General features: G+C 47.6%; 1 protein-coding gene across 6 annotated transcripts in view; it reads left to right on the forward strand.

Moving 5' to 3' along the window:
* The window catches only part of AGAP1 (ArfGAP with GTPase domain, ankyrin repeat and PH domain 1), a 515,463-nt gene that overhangs the window by 352,207 nt on the left and 141,343 nt on the right, over window positions 1–21,913 (forward strand). For 5 of the 6 annotated variants that reach the window (XM_044241902.1, XM_044241903.1, XM_044241900.1 and 2 more), the window contains one exon: window positions 3,772–3,930. The exons of the other annotated variant lie outside the window; for it this stretch is intronic. In XM_044241902.1, coding sequence (XP_044097837.1) covers window positions 3,772–3,930 — 159 coding nt within the window. The remainder of the gene's footprint in view (window positions 1–3,771; window positions 3,931–21,913) is intronic. 6 annotated transcript variants of the gene reach the window in all.

Here is a 21,913-nt window from a genome sequence, read left to right on the forward strand (position 1 = left end):
CCTTCATAATTTTTTTCTTACATCGTAGTTATTTGATCTTTTATTGTTTGGTGTTTAGAAAAGTTTTAACTGACATTGAAAATTGAGTATATACGAGAGATTCGCTCTCTTGGGAGAAAATCAGAAACGTTTTACTTCTGAAACAAGATTGTTCTTCAGCCAATTTTTTAAAGATTTTGTGACTCGCGGTTAGCAAAGATGAGGACTGGGCAGGCAGGTGTGTTCTCTGGCTGCTGCACTGGCCATTTGGAGAGCACAGGCACAAGCCCGCGACTGCCAGATGCTCTTCATTTTTTCAAATAATGCCAGAAACCACAGATTTTTAAAAGATCTCTCCCAGATTCTGCCTTTAAAAAGAAATCATTGTGTACTCAGGAAAAATCATCTATGAGCTCAACCCAGACTCTAGGCCACAAGTCTTACCCACATTCATGTGGCCAGAACTCGGTCATGTAGTGTATCTTGAGTCCATAGTGGGGGGTTTGGTGTGATTGCAAGAAGGAGAGCCTCATGCACTGCAGGGCCCTGAGGTTGGCCTTCCTGAAGAGCTCTGCCCACCTGCTTTGGGTCTTGCGCTGAGTCGGCAGTCACACACCAGGAGCACATAGTCTTGCCGGAAGGTTCTTCACAGGTCCCAGTGGGGTTCCTTGAGGATCCCCTCAGGAGCCAAACCCCAGAGCTGCTCCCCAGCAGCTTTATACATTGAACGTGCTATGCTTGAAAGTTTGCTTGACAAACAGCTGGAAGCTTGAGGACCGGGGGACCCGCTGCAGACACATGGCCAACTCCATCACATGGGTTTCCTACAGTGTGTACATTTCAAGGAACCTACTCTTCTCCTTCCACAGTGGCTATTTGGCCTGGACATGAAGAGTTTGTTCACCTAAGACGAGCTCTTTGTCGGATACCCCTATTAGGACACTGCACGTGTTCCTGTTCCAAGTTCAGACCGAGCAGGCTGCACTGTGTGCAAGTAGATACCCTAGGGCCTCTGCTATGTGTAGTCAGGGACAGGTGCACTTGGGAAACTCTGCCTTTCAAGGGAAGTGTGTCAGGAGGTTTTTAGGCTGGTTGTCGTCTGGGAGCCACTCCCTGGAAGGGAAGCCACACTGCGGGCTTAAGTGTCGTCCTGGCATCATTGGCTCGAAGACAGACAGTGAAGGTGTTTGGGTACTTATGAGCCTTGCCCTTGTGTGCCTCAGGCTGGTGTAAGAAGAGGTTTTGTGGACAGAGTGCACGCTTGATCATGACTTGTCACTGGTGTGATTGGCCCGCACAGAGAGGAAAGAATCATCTCCTCAACGTTTTTGCCAAACAGCAGGTGTGCCCACAGGCAGTTAGGCTTTGGGGCTGGGGGTTGCTGGTTCAGCGGTGAGGTCACAGCTTGTGTGGATCTTCTCGTGGTCCTCTCTGTCCTCTTTCCAGCTTTTTTCTTTGCCCTACCATAAAAGTATTAGCCGTGTCCTCAGGCCCCTATCTGCCAAGAATTCATGTGATGAAAGTAGAAATGGTTTTGAGGTCTTAGGGTAGGTGGGGTTTGTCCTGAACGTGGCTCTGAGTGTAGGTGTGTGAGATGAGGATCCTCCCAGGGAAGAGCAGGCCCAGGGTCTGAAGGTGTGGGCACCGGGGCTGGTGGAAGTGGCACAGACATCACTGGGGCAAGGGGAGAGGTGCCCCAGAAAGTCTCAGGGACAGTCAGCCCCAGGTGACTGCCCATCTCATCCCTCTCCCCACTGGTTGAGCCTAACAGGAAGCCAGTGGTTGTAGCCTAAATGGGTGCCCTCCTAGGAGAGCAGGGCAGGGGAAAGGGATGGTGGGAAGGTGGCCAGCAGACACCTATATGGACATAGGCTGCAGGGGGAGAACCACACTGCGCTGCCCAATGGGAGTACCTCATCCGTGCCCCCAGATGGTGCCCTGCTGTGGGTCTGAGCCCCGAAGGAGCATGTGGTCTGTCCCTGATTGCCACCCCCACTGACCGTGAGCTGCTCCTCTGTGTCTGAGCTGCCAGATGCCCGGCCTTTCTCCCCAGTCTGCCATGGGGATCAGCCCCCGAGTGGGTGCAGGAATCCTAGCCAGCAGCATCAGTCACAATGTGTGCTTACAGGATTGGAGGGCCTGAGTGGGCCCAAAAATCAGCACCTCCGTGGTAGGAGGGAAATGGCTAAACTGGCTCAGACCCTGCAGCCAGACGGAGCCAGGAGCAGGCTCCTGACCTGCAGTCCTGCATGCTGCCCGAGGGCACCTTTGACAGCAGGCATCTGAGGTGGCAAAGAGCTCCAGTTGTCGGTATTGTGTTCGTAGTGATTTCTGGGTATCCGAGCTTCAGCAGGTGCCCCCAGGATGTCTTGTGTGCCCGCGTTTCAGGAGGAGTGTCTGAAACAGCAGGAGCTAGGGCAGGGCCTGGGGGTCTGCGTTCCAAACGAGCTCCTGGCCGAGCACTGGTCTGAGAACCGCACTCAGGAGGGTCTGGGTCCGCCCATGCTCCAGGTCCTGAGGTGTTGCTTTCAGCTTTTTTCTGGAAGTGGGTAGAGCTGCCTGGGAATAGTTTTCCTCTGTGATATTCAAAGTATGCCCGGTTCAGATAACAGCATAAAATCGGTATCCCCTTTTAAGGTAGAAATATATTTTTTGAAGCATCTCATCTCTGTGAACCACTTGTTTGTTGCATGGCTCACGTAGGCGTTTCAGTAGATGATCTTGGGATCACAGTCCTGTTGTTTGTTGGTAGCAGAGCCCCAGTTCCCACATCTTGATGGCTCACTGGGACCACCAGAGTTCTGTGGGAAATGTGCATTCCCTCCAGCCCCAGCCCCAGCCCCAGCCCCAGGCCTTTGGAATCAAAATACAAATATTTTGAAGCCTCTGTTTTTTAAAAGTTCCATGGGCAGTTCTGGTAATTGGCTAGATTTGGGAACTACGAACCCAATCTACGCACTTAAAATCTTGTGCTATGAGAGCCTTCTATTAAAACAATTTGAACTTGATTGGATCTAAACTAAAATAAGCAGGAAAAGTCTAAAACAAAACAAACCTGATCTCTGAAGATCTGCATTGAATGCATGAATTCACTCACAGACAGTAGGATGGCCACACTTTAGAGAAAGGCTCTGAGTCATGATTTTGAGTTTATAGTTGATATGACCAGGAGATCACTCGTTCTGATGTTGAACTCCTGATCGCTATCATCCCACACACATTGGGACCGTTCCATCACCGCCCCATGTGCTGAGCAGTGGCGAATGCTGTCTTTCCTCTACTGGGCCTCTTCGGGGTAAGAGTGAGCTAACCTGGATTAAGAGTGCATGTCCTCCAATGTCTTGTCTAGGAGCTTCGATTCGTGTTGACCATAAAGTAGAGCTTCACTGTAAAAGTTGGCTGCCATTTGTGATCATTTTCCCTTCCATCAATACGTGGACACAGTGGGGGCTCCTGTAGGGTTCGTCTTGCTGGCCCCAAAAGTGGGTCTTCCATCTTCACCTCTGCCCCCACCTAGAGATGGTGTCACGTTGGCGTCTTTTTGTTTAGGATTGCATTGCGTGGTTAGGTTCCTTGGCAGTGTGCCCGCAGGCTCCCTAGGATCTGTTCCACCCTTGTTTTCCTCTTGAATATTGTTCTGTAGGATGCATCCATCTTTCACGTAGGCAGTCCGCCAGCTGCTCTCGGTACCGAGGTCCACCATGCGCAACCACGTGGGCGTCTCGACTGACTCGTGCTGGCTTCTGGGGTCTGCAGTCCGAGGTGGTGTTCACCTGACTTGTTTATTCCTAGGGAATGTCACTAGTGCATCTGGGTCTCAGATGGCCAGCGGCATCAGCCTGGGCTCCTTCGGCAGCCGGCCGGACGGCATGCAGCAGCGCTCCTACTCTGTCTCCAGTGCCGACCAGTGGAGTGAGGCTACGGTCATTGCAAACTCAGCCATCAGCAGTGGTAAGAGAGGGCGCAGCCCCCCGGACCCGCGCCCCCCTCACGGTCCTCGGTGTGAGCCAGGGGCCGGATGTGGCTCCCTGGCCGTCCGTGCTCACTCTGTGTGCGGGCCCTATGGGGCAGCTTCATGAGCCGGGTGTGTGTCACCTTTCATCTGCAGAGCATTTGGTCCTTGACAAAGGTTTCACTCACATCCTCCCATGTGGTCCTATCAGGGAGGAGCAGATTGCCTGCCAGGTTTGGAAAGTGAGGCTGCACACACACGGTCCCGTGACAAGGAGGCGAGAAATAATTACAGCCAGTATCCCAGTCACACTTTCCCTGAGACCCCACACCCATACTTCGAGTAGCACTGCTGATGTTGCATTGTCGGATGTGGGGTGTGTTTGCTTTTTTCATCAAAGGAAAACACAGAATTCGTTCTCCTTATTAGTTTTCCAAAATTCCTGATGCACCTTCTAAATCTGGAGAGTTCCCTGTCACCTTTTTTTTTTTTTGATGAGTGTGGGCAGCCTTTTGGGAGACGGGTGTGGACGTCAGAAGCCGCCCTGATGTCTGGGCGGAATCGTGACTGATGTGCTATCGAGGCGCCTGGCTTTGCAGCAGCGTGCTTTGCCTGTGGCGTTCTATCTACGGCCCACTCACCGGTATTTAACGGAATTCCCACTGTTGTATGTCGTCTATCAGACAGGGGTTTAAAGTAATTTTAGCATAATTTGTTCTAATTAAAAGATTCAGCATCAGGTCTTCCCTGTAGACCCACCAGCTGCTGCAGCAGGACGTTTGCTGTGGGTAAACATCGTCCTTATTTCTAGTTGCTTCCATCTCTCTGGCCGACCCTGCCAAGTGAGGGCTTGCAGTAAGGACAGCTCCAGACTGGTTGCTGAGGAGAAGTGGAGTCCATCAAGGCCACACCCAGGGGTGCCATGACAGTGTGGGTCTGGAAGGGCGAGTGGCATGGTATGTGTGAACAGAGCATGGCCCCTGTGCCTGGCATGCACCTGCCTCTGGGCCCCCTTCCCCTCCCAGAGGAGGATGGTTTGGCAATCGATGTCCCCTTCCGCCTCTTTAGGGCTTTACGCCCATTGTCTCAGGTCCTGCGATGCCCAAGGACCCCAGGAAAGCGGGTTCTGACTCACTGAGACAAAGCACCTGGAGTTTGGTCCCTTGGAAAGTGACATCTGAGTGTTCACCTCTGTCGCCTGCCCTTGGAAGGGCCTGTGCTGGGTCAGCACCTGAACTCCCCGCGTGGTAGCCACAAGCCTGTCTGGTCCGAAGCATGGGTATGCTTCCCTCCTTGTGTGGTTTGGGTGTGAACACAGCACCTGATCCGGGGTGGCTTCTGTCGCCGAGTGTCTGCTGCTGTCATTAAGTGAGCAAGCAGTTCACATAATTACTGCATCATCAAGGTGCTCTTTCAGTATCGCTGGTCAGCCACGGTTGGCCTGTGGCCGCCTTTCTGCACAGATGTTTCTGGAGCCTGCTGTGCACACTGCCTTGGTTCCTCCTGGTCAAATGGGGACCTCTTAGAACTTTCCTCCTCCCAGTGCACTATGGATCCACAACCATGGCCTGAGGAGGGCAACAGCATTGGAATTCTCCTTATGTGCTATGGGAGTTATATTTGGGAAGAAGGGGGGGACAAAAGAGCAGGTTCTTAAGAAAGACCTCACCCCCAGTCTTTGCCTCCCCTCTACTCAGAATGTTTTATAGGGGCGCCTGGCTGGCTCAGTGGGTTAAGCGTCTAACTTTTGATCTCATCTTAGGTCTTGATCTCAGGCTCATGAGTGCCAGCCCTGCATTGGGCTCCATGCTGGGGGTGGAGCCTACTTTTAAAAAAAGAATGTTTTCTAGAAAAGGCATGGAAAGTGGCATATTTGTCTAAATCTGTTCTGTGTAAGCCTTCCTGCTGCACACTTAGGTCTTTGATAAAGACTCACTAGGTAACTGTCCCCCCCACCCCACATCATAGCTCTTTGCGCCCAGCTAGGCGTGTGTGCCACAGGCACTCCCCAGCACCAAAGCTTGGGACTGTGTTATTTCCAGACCATCGGTTTGGTTGGAAGTGGCATTGCACGGAAAGAGATGGCATTGGTCTCTACACACACATTTATAAAGTTCCTGTAAGAGACGGTGCTCGCCTACATACAAATGGTGTTTTTATATTTACAAAGTGATTTCTCATCTGTTGACACCCTCGAGTGTCCATTCTTCATGTAGCACGCTTGGTAAAACTCTTTAGACTCCCTGACGCCACAGGGCCTGAGCCCCGAACATGACACACAAGGAGCTCCAGTCCCGCCCTTTGTCAGCCCTGTGCCATGGGACACAGAGAACCTGTAGGAAAGCCTGGGCTGAGATTGTGCAGGTAGTTGAGGGATGGACAATCCATCAAGGAAAACTGAAAGAGAATCCAACTTGAACAATGCTTACAGACCCAGATGGGGGGTTTTTTGGTGCCAAACCACAAGAGGCAATTTGGACAAGGGCTCAGGGAGAAGGAAAAAGGGAAATGCAACCACCAGGGAGTGGACGTGACATGAAGGGGCTGTTGGGAGCGTGCAAGGGGAGATGGGTGAAAACTGGACAAGAAGAGGTCAGAATGGCAACATTAATCAGCATCTTAATTTTAAGGCTTAGAGCTGGCATCACTTATATAGCAAAGATCTGGAGAGGCAGCAGAGCACTGCACAAGAGGAGGATTCTTGCAGTTTTCCTCAATCCTTCCTGATTCTTCTATTTTCTGAGGGTTGATGGCATGTCACAACCAACATATAGTTGAAAAAGGAAACAACAGTGGTAATAATAATGAGAGCTAATATTTATGGAGGTCTTCATGTGGCTGATCTCATTTGATCTTCAGGGAGTAGACACTGATGTTAGCTCCACTTGGGTAGGGAGATGTGGGACTGTATTGCTTGTTCAAATTCACCCTCTAGGAGGGGCCGGGATGCAAACCTGAGAACACGTCAGTGCTTTTTGAGATGTGCTTCCCAGACGAACAGTAGCAGTCACCGCCTCTGGAAATTGGTTACAGGTGCACATTCCTAGTCTCTTCCCAGACCCACTGACTCCGAGGCTCAGGGCTGGGCCCCAGCAATCTGTGTGTTAACAAACCCTCCATGGAACCGTGTCCCATGCTGACGTTTGAGAACCATGGCTCTGGGATCAGGCAGTGCCTGGGAGTTTGCTAGAAATGCAACCATCCAGGCTCCGCGAAGACCCGCCCGGTGGGAGCCTCATGTTCCTGGGATCCCTGGGTACTCTGGTCCACCTGGTCATTAAGAAGCCCTGTACCCACCTGCGGTGAGAGTAACGTCCTGGCTTCTTGCTGCTTAGCACCATCCCTGCCTTCCGTGATCCATCAGGTCCCCAGACCCCGAGCAATTTTTAATGAACATCAGGGCATCAGGTCTGACAGGCGACTTCCAAGGAAACGTGTTTATGAATGGATTTCTAGACCTCAACTTGGGCATCAACATTTCCTGCCGTGTTGCAAAATAATCACCAAAGAAACAAATATAATTAAGAGCTTTCTGTCATACTTTTTTCTTTTCAAATTGCAGTTGATACAAATCCCACTCTCTTTTTTTTAATCATTTTATTCCCCCCTGCCTGGCCTAGGTATCTGGTTTGGATGTCAGAATCATAAAAGCTTACACAGCGCTAGCAGCAGGGACAGGGGAAGCTAAGCTGCTTTTGAATCCAAATGCCCCTGAATTGGTGAATTTGCCTTCCCATTGTCATACACTTTATTATAAAATGTAATAATAACAACATCAGGACTCAATTTTTCTCTGCCCCCTCGTCCACAACTAAATTAAGACTTTGGCTCCAGAGAACTTTTGAAAGGCTCCCCCTCTCTATGCACAGGTACCCTGAGGGGTTTCTCTCTTTTAAGCAGCTGTGAGCAACTCCTAATTAGATAGATTACTTTGTAGTGTGCAAAACTACCAAACAGGAGGTTCTGGTTAAATTAAGGGGGGAGGAGAAGAAGAATCCATTCTGTAAAATGGAATGCCCCACTGCTTTATGACTATTACTGTTGTAAGGTTTTACATTAAGTACCTGAGGTTTAAAATTAAATGTCTAATATAATTTGGCGTTGCTAACATGAGACCCGCATCTGCCCTTAGAGGAAATCCAGACAGCTCAGTTCGGGGTTTCAAATTGCTGTCTGCTGGCTCTCGAGCAGCACGGAGGATTGGGTCCCTCTTCGGCGAAGCGCCACATGCTGCTCGGCATAATTTTTTAAATGCAGAAACATATTCATCTTCAGCTTCAGCATTGGAAGAGGCTGTTCCCGTAGTACATGAAAAATTAATTTTTTTACATTTTTCCTCACTCTCCTAAGTGTTTGACAGAAGTAATTTTTGCAGCAAGAGGGAATAAAAACTGGTGGCTGTAAATTCCTGTCCTGCAACCTCTTGTGTAGATTCTTTATGGACCCAGAATTGATCTACATGTCAGACCCTGTTGTGGTTTAAACTGTTTATCACCGTAATGGCAGCAGTGAGCCTGTGAACACCAACTTATAATCCTGGGTGAAAGAAATTGTTGTTTGCAGTCAATGAAGGGGCAGCTTAGCTTTATTGATAGATTCAGGACAATTATCTCTGCAACAACTATTGGCTGAGAGTTTTCGTGAGTCTTATCGGGAGCCTGTGATTTTTTTTTTTTTTTGATTAATCATTTTCTTTATAGGTCATTTTCTCTAGAAGCCTTATCCTAGAGTTTGCATTACTGAGGGTGTAGCAGGGGACACCAGGGGGTCGTTTGTACACACTTTCTTGTCATATCTTGCTCTGAGGCTAAATGCATTTTGAGATGCATCACACCTATGCCAGTGGACCCCCCCACGTGTGTGTCTGAGTGTGTTCAGGCCAGGCAGGCCTGCCACCGCGTCTCCCACCAGTGCCAGCCTTGGGCCTCAACTGTTGGTGTCGCCACGGCAGCCCTGCCCCCCACCCTCGGCTGTTAGGTGGTTTTGCTGGCTCTACCCCATCCCCCCCCACCCCGATTGCTCCATTCCAACAGTTCATCTTTGCTGCCCTGGCTGGCCATCACTGTGAATACTGCATTGCTTTCAGTGATTCTAAAGCATTTCTCTTCGACCCTTCCTCAGCCTGACTCTACGCCCGGCCAGCAGACAGCCTTGTCATTGTGCACACACCGCGCTTAGATTTTGTCGTGAAAGTGCGTGTGGCTTGTGCATCTCCTTCCAACAGTTTAATCCTGCGTCCTCCTGTTGGAATCTACCAGAATGTGCTATTGGACCACTGATCCTGAATCTGAAGCCTTTAAGCTTTTTAAACCTTTAAATAGTTTGAACTAGTTTTTTTCTGTGGCTATTTTAATGATAGAGGCTAGACACACACGTTTCAGTCCCGCTGGTTGTGTGCCCCACACTTCTCTCTGTCTTTGCCTTCCCAGGGGCCTGGTCCAGGGATGGTCAGAGAGGGTGCTGGGACTGGGTGCCGGGATGTTTACGGTCTGAGCACTTTTTTCCTCTCCCTGGATAGTATGCTGACAATTTTGGCATGTTGCCAGCAGGTGGTGGTAGTGTGACACAGCCACTCTGACCATGAGGCTTCATTTGTAGGAGGGTTTTTGTGAGGGAGGAAAGGAGAAGGTTAAGGTGGGAACTGCCTTTGTAGTCAGCGGCCTCTCTGTGTCCAGAGCTTGACATCTAATGTTCATTTTCTGAGAATCACTGTTGCTATTTGATAACTGAGGTTCAAAAAGGCTGAGAAACCCAAGATTCTTAATAATTAGCCAAAATTCAAACCCAGGTCTTTCTGATGCAGAAGCTTACAGTTTCCCCCTTTGCCATTTTTTAAAAGGGAACATGAATGCCTAATATTAAAACATTGTATCATGAAAGTTGTTTATCTTTATAAAGCTTGCTTTTAAAGAAAATAACGTTTTCCCTTCTCTGGTTTCTCCTGAACTTTTCCCTTTATCATCAGTTCCTCCCCGATCCTGGCTGGCATTCAAAAACCATTCCCTGGGGTTTGTCATCAACCTTCAGCTCAGCGCAGTGTTAAAGGGCCCGTGGGCTCTCATCTCTCAAAGCTGGACACCCCGTCTCAGCGGCTGAGGTCTGCTCCCCTCATTGGGCTGGTCGGCCTAATTAAAGGGATGACCCCAGTTCCCTCTGTGCTCAGAGCCTGCTTTCCTTTCTCTGCATGTGGCCAAGGAGAAAGCAGAAGCTTCCTGGGGTAACTGGCCACAGGGGGGAAAAGGTGTATTTTTTTTTCTTCTCTCAATCAAAACGCTGTTACTTTGTACTTTATCTCCTTAGTTCCTTCCTGCCAGCTATTTCTAGCAGCAGGTGCTGACCAGAGAAAACATTGCCCCCAATATTAGAACAGGGAGCCGTGGATTTCATGCTTGAAGGCCAGCAGCTCTCATTTTGCCTAGCAGAAGTCTAGAAATCATTTTAAACGGATGGCAGAGAGAAATACTGTTGTCAGTTGCTGTTAATACCTGCCACGAGTCTCTTAGCCCTCTCTGGCCCTTGGTATCTTCTTCTGGACCACTGGTTCTCAACGAGGAGTAATTTTTCCCCCTCCCCATGCCCTGAGGGTATTTGGCCATGTCTGGAGACATTTGGGGTTGTCGCAGCTAAGGATCAGAGGGGTGTGCTTCTGATTTCTAGTAGCAGAGAAGCTGCTAAATTCAGCACCACAGGATAGCCCCCCCCAACGCAAGAAGTGATCCCACCCAAAAATGTCATTAATACCAAGGTTGACAAACCCTAATCTAGACAAGACAACTTCAGGTCTCTGGTCCTTTCTTCTAGCCATCGGTCCCTCGTGAATTAAATAATCCTTCCTGAAGAGATGGAAGCTTAAGACACCTCCTTTCTGGAGGAATTCCTGCAGCCAGCCCCAGGAAGTGTCTCGTCCCTTTGACTTTGAGACTTTGAGCTTACCCCCAGGCAGAAGCTGGAGGTTGTCGCTTCTACTCAGTCTTTTGCCCTCACCAGCTCAAATGTTCCCTGTTATCCAGCAAACACTTGCTGCTTGCTGGGCATAAGGGCCCCCCAAGATGAGGACCTAGAATGATCCCCACCTAGCAGACCAGGGCTGGACTGAGTCTCAGATGCCCAGAGCACAGTGCAGGGGAGAGAAGGCCCCAGCAAGCATGGGATGGCCTTGGCTGTTGGCAGGCCTGTGTGCCGCCTGTGTGAGGATGTGTGGACAACATCGCAGGCATCACATTGGTCCCCTTCCGATCTAGAGACCACAGAGTGAAACAGAGGGCTGATGGCCCAAATTCAGGTTCAGTGAGCCAACTGTACAGGGCTGCAGTGGGACGGCCAGCCCTAAATGGTGCTCACTGACATAGCTTTGTCCTGAGAGAATGGGAGGCCTCGGACCACCTTCTGTGCTCACCTCCCCTCAGGTTCTGTCGTGGGGCCCCCTTTCCAGAAACCTACATCAGATAGGGACTGAGAACTGGGAGAACGGGAACCTCACAAACCTGACTGCACATCTTAGGCTTCAGGATGCTTTTTAGAAATCCCAGTTCCCGGGGTTGAGGGCTGGCACCACGGTTCCTCTGGCCAGGGCTGAACCTGAGCACCAGAATGTTCCCCAGGTGTTTCGAACGTGCATCCAAGGTTGAGATCCACTCTTAAAGGGGGTTGTGAAGTGTGCATGAACCATGGCTCCGATGAGAAACATGAGCCTTATTCTGTAGATGAGCCTGTTGATCTCAGGGCACTGACTCCACAGTGCGGGAAGGATTGTTGTGACAGTTTTTGACACAAATGGCATCAGGTAACCTGACATAGCATACTGCGAAATGATTGGCTCAACTTTTTCTTCTTGAATCTTCTGCATTCTTATTCACCTGATGACTCTCTTTTACTTTTACCAAGGAAATAGGGGGAGGTGCTCACTCACTCCCCATGCTCAGACCCACCCCTGCTGCACCTGCCGCAGCCCCGTGCTCAGGCCCATCCCCGCTTTACCTATGGTGCCCATGGCCGCTCTGCTTCCTGCTTGCACAAGGGATAAGCTGTCCCTGCCCTTGGCCAGCGTCCTCCCTTCTACCTCTGTACCCATCAGCTCTCCATGTCCAAATGACTCTGTTCCTAGGTTTATCCTGTCTCCTTCCTGTGCCCCCAGCTCTCCCCAGTCATCAGATCCTGCCTAGGAGCCTGCACACCTGCCCTGACAGCTCTCCTCCTGGTGCTGGCCAGGAGGAGCCCTCAGCAGCTCCCAGGCCTTGGTCCACTCTCCTTCTGAGCACACCTGCCCAAGGCAGCTTTCCATAGTCCCTGACCCCAGTTAATCCCCAGCCACTTTCTCTCTGACCTGTCCCATTCGTCCTCTGTCCCAGCCCTTCTGAAACACTGTTCTCACCTGTGGCCAGACCTTCCCTCTGCCAACTCCTTGGTTCCCTTCATAATCTCCTTGCTGGAAGCGCTTTTCTTGGCTTCCCCCATGACACATTCTCTGTTTTCCTGCTATTTTCTTGGCTGTGTCTCAGAATCATCGCCTTCTCTTTTAGACCTCAGATCCTTGATGTTGCTCCAAACATAGTCTTCTCTCCGCACCTTACGCACCACCCCCCTTCCTCCGAGTGGTCCTAGCCATCTATCTAGACACTGAGGACACCCGAGTTCTTACCCCACTGGACCACGCTCTCTTCCATTGAGCATGTGTAATCAGCCACCTACTTGAAGGACTGTTGACCCACTCACACTTAGCATTTCCAAAGGGGACTCCAGACTTCAGTCTGCCGTCCACCATCTCCTCCCAGGAGATCAGGCCACACACAATTTCTTGTATCCTTACCTCACTGAATCAACTCCTACGGCTGGTTCTTTGCACTCTCTTCCTGAGTGCACACCTGGTTGCCCGCCAAGCTGCCTCTCTTGCCCATGGTTCCCACCACAGCTCTGTCTTGTCAGCCCTGTTTCTTCCCCCACCGTGTGTTGTTGCTTCCGAGAGGTTGGCCAGACTCATCTTCTAAAAAAAAACAAACATGAATCAGCTTGCCACGCCCCCCACATGACACTGCGGTGGCTTCCCCGCTGCGCACGGGCTGTGTTCTTGATGTTTTATTTCTGGCTGACAAGGCCCCAGCTGGTCTGGCCCCTGATGTTTCTTTATCCCATGTCCCACCTGCCCCTCCCGTCTCCCTGTCCTTGGCTCCTGTCCGCTGCTCTGCTCAGAGCTGGTTGAGCTTCTGTGTGTCCGTGTCACCCCCAGTGGCTCCTCTGTTTCCCCTCCAAGCCTGCCCATATTGCCTTCTCCTCTTGGCTTTCTTGGGACCTAGCTTATACCGTGTGCCTGCCTGTTTGTTTCCCTGCCCCAGCCACTTTCTAGCCAGTCACTGTGTGGGATTGTGTGAAGTCATCCCTTCTTGTTTTCTTGTTTGTCTTATCTTGCAAGAAGGTAACTACACAAGGAGAGAGTCTTCAGAGTCTTACTGTCTCCATCCTTGAGTGCCAGAGGCCATGCCCCGCACACTGTCCCAGTGTCTTCTCCCCAGACTGCTGGTCTCGCTCATGATCCTTGAATGAGCACACGTGGACAGGCACCAGAACACACCAGGAAAGTACATGCCCCATGTGACGCGGTGGCATGGTGGGCTGGCTAAGGCCTCTGCTCATCCCATGATAAAATTCATTGAGTTTTTAAGATTTCTCTTAAACAAAATGCTTGGCATGGTGCTCCAAAAACTATTTACTAGCAGAGCTGGTGCCCCTCAGCTAGGACAGAGTATGTTGCCAGGACTTACCATGTGCCAGCAGGGGACATTCACAGCGGGCTGTCGGAAGCACGTTGTGCATGTTTTCAGAGTTAGTTACCGGTTAGAGTTCACAACTGAATTTCCTGCCTTTAATTATCTCAACCCTTTCTGGAATCACAAGGAGAGTCAGTGCTAAATTAAGGAGGAATAATCTAGATTAGGTGCACTTCACAGCAATTATTAAATTTTCTATTTAATTTCATGTATTTCACAAATACTTATTGACCACTTACCGTGCTCCGGCTGCTTCCCCTCCCCTGGTGGGATATCAGGGATCCACACAAAATTCCTGGTCTGTGGAGGGAAAGGGAAAAGAGACGGGGTATCATTGAGTGAACACATTGAAATAGGCTTCGTCAAGTGGTGAGAAGTAGATTGAGGGTAGAGGGTGGCTAAGACATGCGTGTTTCATTCCGAAATCAGGTCTGGAGTAAAAGTATAAATTACTAAGTATTTTTCCAACAGAAACCGTGAAAGCAAATTATGCATTCGTTCATTCATTCTTTGAGCAAATACACACCAAGCACATCATGTGGGTCAGTGCCCTATTTGTATTTGAAGGTGGCCCCAAGGAAGGCAGATTGATTCATTGGACCTTAAATGCTGGTAAGAACCGGTAGGCTGGAGGACGTGTGTGCACCCAGTGCAGAAGGAAGAGTGTGTGCAAAGGCTAAGGCGGTATAAGGCATCCTGGAGCACTATTGAATGACAAAGGGGAAGAGCGGGGTATGAGGCATGGAGGTTGGAAGGAGAGTTCAAGTTCGGTCATGAAGGATAAGAGCAAGAATCCTAGAAGGTTTGGCATTGACCCTGAACAGCTGGGTGCCCCTGTGATTTTCAGGAGGAGAGTGATGTGACTTTACAAGCTGCCTGTCTAGCCAGCAGGGGTCCTCATCTCACATATGGAGAGGTTGGGCAGAGGTGTGTTAGGAGAGGGGACACCCAAGTCCAGGCAGGTCACGATTCTCCGGGAAGTCTAAAAGTCTCTGCTGGAATTGACACTGAGACTTGTACTTCTCATCCCCTGGGTATTTTTAGTAACATCATTTCACATTGGCCTCAACCCTGTAACAATGTGTTAAAATTTTAAAGCTTCCTAAAATATAGAAGTCTAAAATTCTGTGAAATTATTTAGTGTTTTAATATTTTTGTTTATTGGTCCCTGCAGTTTTAGTTGCCAACTTTCAATTTTAGAGTTTTTGTTTTGTTTTGTTTTTAAAGATAGAATCATTTACTACCCCAGTATCCAATCATCTATAGATAGAGCAGTATAAAAAGATTAGTCAAATATATATGCTGTTACTCCAAATAGAAAGAAAACTTTCAGTGACCTTTTGTTTGCCACATTAAAACATCTGATTTTCTACTGTATATTTTTAAGTAGTCTCGGACTGTTTTTCATGGTTTTTTTTTTTTTTATCGCCCTTGAGCCAGGAAAATACTCATTTTGTATGTTTTGCTCAGGTTCTCATCCTGTGAATCAGGTAGTTTAAGAAATGTCAGTGTTACTGTCTTCCTGGTGACTTTGTTCATTATTAGAATAAAACTTGATCAGATCTTTTTCAGTGTCTTCCATGTTCCTTACTATAGAATGTATAAGGACATGCAAAAGTGGAAAGACCTAAAGGGCTTAAAACATTTTAGGTACCAAGAAGAAAAAAAGGAGTGGAAGTAAGAGTAGAGAAGGAGTGACTATAAAAATATAAGTAATTGTGAGTTGTTTGGAAGGAGATGGATCAGGTAGATAGAGTGGATGGATGGATGGATGGACAGACGGATGGACAGATGGCCTGGTGGGCAGATGGGTGGGTAGATGGATGAGATAGGTAGACAGGGTGATGATAGATAGACAGAGGGATAGAGAGATAGATAGATAGAGGATAGATTGAGCGAAGGGTGGAAGGATGAGATGAGTAGGTAGTAAATAGGGAGATAGATGGTAGATAGGTTGATAGATACAGTTGGCCGCTGTGTAGTGGTCGATCAGTGCCATCCTTAAACCCTCTGTATTTCCACCTTTAGGTTTTGTATATTGCTGTGGTTTTCATTCTTAAACTTTTTTCAATGAATATATATCTTTTGTTACATCTTTACTTTATTATCTGACAGAAAAGATTATTAACAGAAAGTGATATTAATATTAATTATACAATGATACTAAAAATTTTATATCGTGAGGAAACAGATGGTTATTTTAAATGACCTAAAATTTTATTCTTTTATATGAAGAAACATTTTAAACATACATAGTTATAAATGCTATTTTAATTGCTACATTATTTCTACAGTGGGGTTTTTAAAATCTTACTACAGTTGCAGGGAAATGTTTCTGTTTATTGCAGAGTTTCTTAAAATGTATCTTATTTACAGGAAAATAATTGTAATTGTGTTTGAGATCTAGTGTGGGGGCAGACATCGTCAATGAACGTGGCATGTGGTTACCCCACCCCAGCTTGCCATCTGGCATGGTTCGGGAGTTCTCCTCTCATGTGCTGGCTGGTCTGCAGCCTGTGGTTGAGCCCACAGCCTTGTCAGTTTTCAGATGGGCCCTCCCTTTCTCACAGTGTTTGTAAATAAGTAGTCCCCAGCTAGACTCATACTCAAATCTCAAATCGTAACTGAGATAAGCATTACTACTTTAGAAGTATTTTCTGTGTATAGTGTAATGAGAAACAGAATTACCTAATGTACTTCAAAACATCGAGCTTGTTTTTACAAGATCAGAAACTCAGCTTTCAAGCAGCTGTTGACTCTCATTTCATATCCAGCTTTGCATTAGTGTGATAAGTCAACTAAGCATCTCTGCTCCCCAAAACCAGCCCACAGAAATCTCGTAACTGTTTTCCTTTGACATCAAAATGTCCAGGAAATCCTGTGTCTAGAAACACTACCTCAGCACCTGAGCATCTCCACGCAAGATGCCTTTATGGTGGGGGTGCAGAGGGAAATTGAAGTCTGGGGGCACGTCAGCCCCAATCAATCAGAAGACAGTGGCAGCGCCCACCAGACACGCGGGTCAGGCCCCCAGATGAGATTTGTACGGCAACAGCATCCATCCAGAGCACGCATTCTAGAAAAATTATCATCATATGATACCATCTACAGAAGTCAAGGTGTAGGTTATTACCTGAGCCAGCACCTGGTTTTTATACACGGCTTTCTTCTGGGGGCACAGGCAAGCTATAATCCACAGTGTTAGCAATCAGATCACATTAATACCAGTTCCTGAACAAGTAATTATTTTAAAAAAGAAATTATTTCATACGCTAGTCCTTTTTTTCCTTAAAATTGTGTTACCAATAGTCTGTTTCTTGTTTAAAAGATTCTTTGATTTCTAGATAAATGGATACTAGATGCACTAGTATGAAAGCGCTACCAGTAAATGGATGTGACATCCGTCCTGTGGCTAGAACACGGTGACACGCTGGTGTCAGTTATGCACCTGTCACCCCATTCTGGGAAGCCTGCTGCCTTCCCTCTGGCACATGGCTAACTACTACGTCCCTTCATTCTGGCAAGTGACTAACTACCATTTCCCTTCATTAATTTTTACAATAATAACTGTATTTTTCCTTCAGTATAAAACATCATATTGAGAAAAATTGAAAAGGCAGAGAAGCTTTTTGCTTTAAAAACAAACTCCTTACAGTAAGTTTTCAGTTTGAGGGTATACACCCTTCTAGTTGTGTATGTCTTCTTCTTTATTTCCAAAGTTGGATTATATTATAAGTGACTTTAGCTGTAAATACGTTAACTTTCCATTGTGTCTAAGAACAGTTCATAAATCTAAAACAACCTGTATGACCAGCAGTGAGGCACTGGATAAAGAAATCATGGTAAACCCCTGCAAGGAGATACTGCACGGCCATGAAAAGGTCACTCTCTCTGGACAGACATTCCTAGGTGTCCTTGTCCTATGGAGGTGACTGAGCCTTGCTCCCATGCAGTTCACCCCAGCTGTACCTTTCATGTCCCAGCAGAGACCATTTTATCCATGAGGCCCTGGTGACCCCCACCTAAAAGTGCCCCCACTCCTCTTCCCTGCCTTACTTTCTCTGTACCCCTAATCACCTTTGTGATTTCTTCCTTTACTGCTTAATTTGTTATCTTCCACCACCAGAATGTGAGGGGAAGGACTCTGCCAAGTTCACAGGTTTGTTTCCCAGGCCGCCTCAGTCAGTATCCACCCAGTGAACTTCCACTCAGTTTTTATGTAATGGAATGAACAGCCAAATGTTATTATTTGCCATGTGGTTGTCCTGGATTGGGTGATTTTTTTTATATTGCTCACTAAATTTACTGTACAGCTCTGTGAGGTCGTGTTGTTATCTCTGTTTTTAAAAAGTCTTAGAGAGTTTGAATAATTTTCCCAGGGTCACACAGCTCGGAGGGGTCATGTGTGATGTAGGTGTGACACACAGGTGGAAACCCGAGCTGTGGATGAGGCCAAGCCAACTGCATACCCACCTGTGTGCCCACCTGCATGCATGTGTGTAAAAAAACCAGCTGGATGGAGAGTACAGACATCTCCAAGATCGTAAATGTTTTCCCCTTTCTCTTTTCATCCTTCAGCAATAAATACATACTATTTATGGAAAAATATGTTAAATAAAATTATTTCAACTAGAAATTCTATAGTTAGAAAACACAAAGTAGGAGGTAAACATTTGCAAATCTTTCTACTTGTCAGTAGGTATTGTCAGTTCGAAACCATAATTTATCCAAAAACCAATAGCAGTGAGTCTTTCTATGTGGTAATAGAAAGTGGTCCTTGCCTGGCTATGGAGGGCAGAAGAGCTGGAGGTAGGCATTTGGGGTCCTGGGTGGCAGCCGTGGGAGAGCCAAGACACCTGCATCCTTGCCCCCATCCTGCCCCTTGCCGCACAGTGAAGAAAATTAGAGATACAGAAAGACCCAGCCAAATGCAGAGCAACTGGTCCAATCCTGGTGACGCTCTGCAGAGCCTGCCCCGTCCCCTGGAGGGCAGATGTAGTTCCAGCAATAAGCCGAATTGTTTGCAAACATGGATTGGCTTCAGTAGGATGTGCCTCAGCCTCGAGTTTAATTATATTGAGGAAATTACAGGGTTTCATAGTCCGTGAATGTCTTTGGCTGCCTGGACAGAGGGCAAGGCTCTGAATCCTGCTCTTGCCAGCCCCATCCTGTCTCGGCCAGAAAGCACGCCTTGAACAAGTAGGCCTGTTCTGAGAAGTACCAGATGTGAAGTCAGATAGAATCAGACTCCGACTTCAGTGTGTGATCTCACTTTTCAATTTCTTCCTGCAAATGTGTACTGAAGTTGGATTTGTAAGAATCGTAGCTGTAACACTTCACAAAGGGCCATGCTTTCCCAGAGGAGCTAGAAAATACTGTGAGAGTCCTAATTACACCTCATCTCGGCCTCTTCTTCTGCATGCTGTCTCCATGTCATCATTTTGTTCTCTTTCTTCACAACTGAGCAGCTCCGCTTAAATCCCCCACGTAGCCAAGGCTATCTAGACTTGTTACTTTGAGCGTGCCTAGTAAATTCCATTTTTGTGCCCATTTTGCATGAAGCTTGTACGTGCGTGCTCTCTTCACTAATACCAGCATCTCCTTTTTTGTTTCTCTCTCAGTCTCATAAAATAAGAGCAAAATCTCTGTAGTCACCCTAGCTGCATGCACAGCCCCAGCCAGGCTCTCCCTCCAGGTCTGTGGGGTATCCTTGTCCTTCAGATAGCCATGCCTCCAAAGGTCAGGGTCTCAGCTGGAGCCGAATGACAAGGTGTGCTGGATAGAGGGAGACCATTTCCCCTGTGAAGAAGTGCCCCTGGATCTAGAATGAGCAAACGAACTCGAATTTCAAAGAAGAAAATACATAGATCCATTCTTCCTTTTCTATGCCCAGAACCAGGGAGTCAGAGAGGCACCAGAAGTAGCAATGGGGCCACTCCTGAGAGCCCTTGGCCACTGTGAATGGAGAGGGGAGTGTTTACTGATAAAAGCCAGTCGGGGCCGGAGTTTGAGACTATGGAAGTGGGGCGGATGCTGGGGTCTGCATACAAGTGGATTGAGAGACCCTTTCCATTTCATGCCCAGACAACCTGGAAGTCCCCACTTCCTGGGGCCACTCAGAGTCTCCCGAAGCCTGTGAGCCATAGAATCTCAAAGATTAGAGACAGCTGGTCCTGGCCACTGCTGGACGGCAGACTGTGCCAGGGTGTGTGGGCAGGGGCAACTGGCAAGAGTGTATTCAGGAGAAAATTGTGGATCGCCCGGAACCTTCTGTAGAAATGGGGGGAGAAGAGGAAAAAAATGTATTCCTCAGGAAAGGGGCGGGCAGAGCCTTGGAGGCAGGGAGGAGGCCCACATCCTGGTTGGGGAGGCTGGTGGGTAGTTGTTTCTTTTAACCTCACCCCAGGGGATAAAAGGCAGCAGTAGGGAAGAATGGGAATGAGCGATTCTTTGATGAATAGCAGGCGGCAGATTCCACTTCTCTAGCTGGGGCTGCTGCACCCTCCACTGACCCTTCCATCGGCCACAGGGGGCTGGCCTTCTGCTTAAGGAAAAGGAGAAAAATGTCAGTTATTATGTTTGGGAACACAATCTTATCTTTCATTTTATTTTACAGCAATTTCCCCAAAGATCAACCATAGTGTCTGATTGAACCATATTGACAAAATTTTTAGCCACAATAAAGAAAATGCTTTAAACTCAAAGCAGATTCCACTCAGAATCTCAAAACACTTTATTTTATTGTGTTGCATTTTATTTTATTTTTGTCAGGAGAAAGCCCAAGTTCTAAGGCAGTGCTGGAAGTAACACGATAAAACCATTGTAGTATCAGTGACATCTGTTCTTTTCTTTAAAAGAATGTTCTAGACTTAACGCTGCATTATTAACTGCTTCTTGTCAGAAGCAAGCTTAATCTTAGTTTTTACACACCATCATTAATTTTAGAGATGACAGCAATTTGTCATTTTTGTAGAGAAGACAAAATAAGAGCCACTCACTTGACCAATATTATCATCTATTGAAAAAGGCTGTACTTTAAACTGTGCTTCAGAAGTGAAATGATGTCTTGGCTGCGGTTCTGAACGAAGATATTACTCGTGGTATCTTTATCCATGGGGTTATTGGCAGAGACAGTTATCCGGAGTATAAAATTTGACAGATTTTCAGTCAGGTTAAAATTATCTGTCATGTTACGAACTTTTCCTGTACTTAGCAGTCCAGGGGGATTCTTGATTTGAGATTGACGCAAGGTTGTCATGACTCCCAGCTGCATGGAACACAGAAATAAAGGGCAGGTTTGCAGAGGGGCTGTCCCATTTTCACACAACCTCTTACATACCCAGTTCTTAATCATCATAATCATTAGATTTTCTTGAGCTTTGTTCTTTTTCTCATTCTTGGAAAGGATCGCAGAGTGGGATTATGATTGGGGTGCCTATGGACGGCTCAGGTCACGATCTCAGGGTCATGGGATCGAGCCCCACACCATGCTCCAGACTAAGCACAGAGTCCACTGGAGGTTCTTCACCACCACCCCCACCGCTCTTCCCCTGCTCATACATGTGTGTGCTCTCCCTCTCTCTCACTCAAGTAAATAAATAAATACATAAAATCTTTAAAAAAGGTTGAGGTGCCCATGTGTTAATACTTACGGTGGGAAACTGGCGTAAACGGGGATTGTCCCAAGCAAAGCAGGATGAATGTCACCCTAGTTAAGCTTGGGGCAGCCTTGATTTCTCACGGGTAATACTCATGGGAATCACTGGTTTTATGCTAGCCTCAAATCCATGGTATCATCTTCCGTTACATGATCAGAATCCTGGCCTGGAGATGCATTACACTTCACCAGCCCACTAGCCCCTTCGTGGATTGGGCTGTATTTGCACCCCTAGAACTTAAAGCTTGCCAAATGCAGGAAACCATCAGGCTCCTTTGCAACAAGGAGGAATCCTGACTACAAATCTTGGATGAAAACCAGAGAGCCCACTCTGATCTACTTGTTTGCCATCTGGACCTGCTGCCTATTTGTGACCCGGTAAATATTTTAAATACAGTGTTTTAATAGTGTGTCAAAAGTAAGAAGTCATTAACCTCATCTTCTCATTAATGTCACACCAGATTGATTCCAGTGCTCAGTGAACAGATGACCTTACTGTCTCAACTTCCTTATTTAAATGAGTGTGTGGCCACCGCTCACCTGCCACTAGTTAGAAACATGAGT

The sequence above is a fragment of the Neovison vison genome, chromosome 3 (genome assembly GCF_020171115.1).
Source record: "Neovison vison isolate M4711 chromosome 3, ASM_NN_V1, whole genome shotgun sequence".
Taxonomy (NCBI): Eukaryota; Metazoa; Chordata; class Mammalia; order Carnivora; family Mustelidae; genus Neogale; species Neogale vison.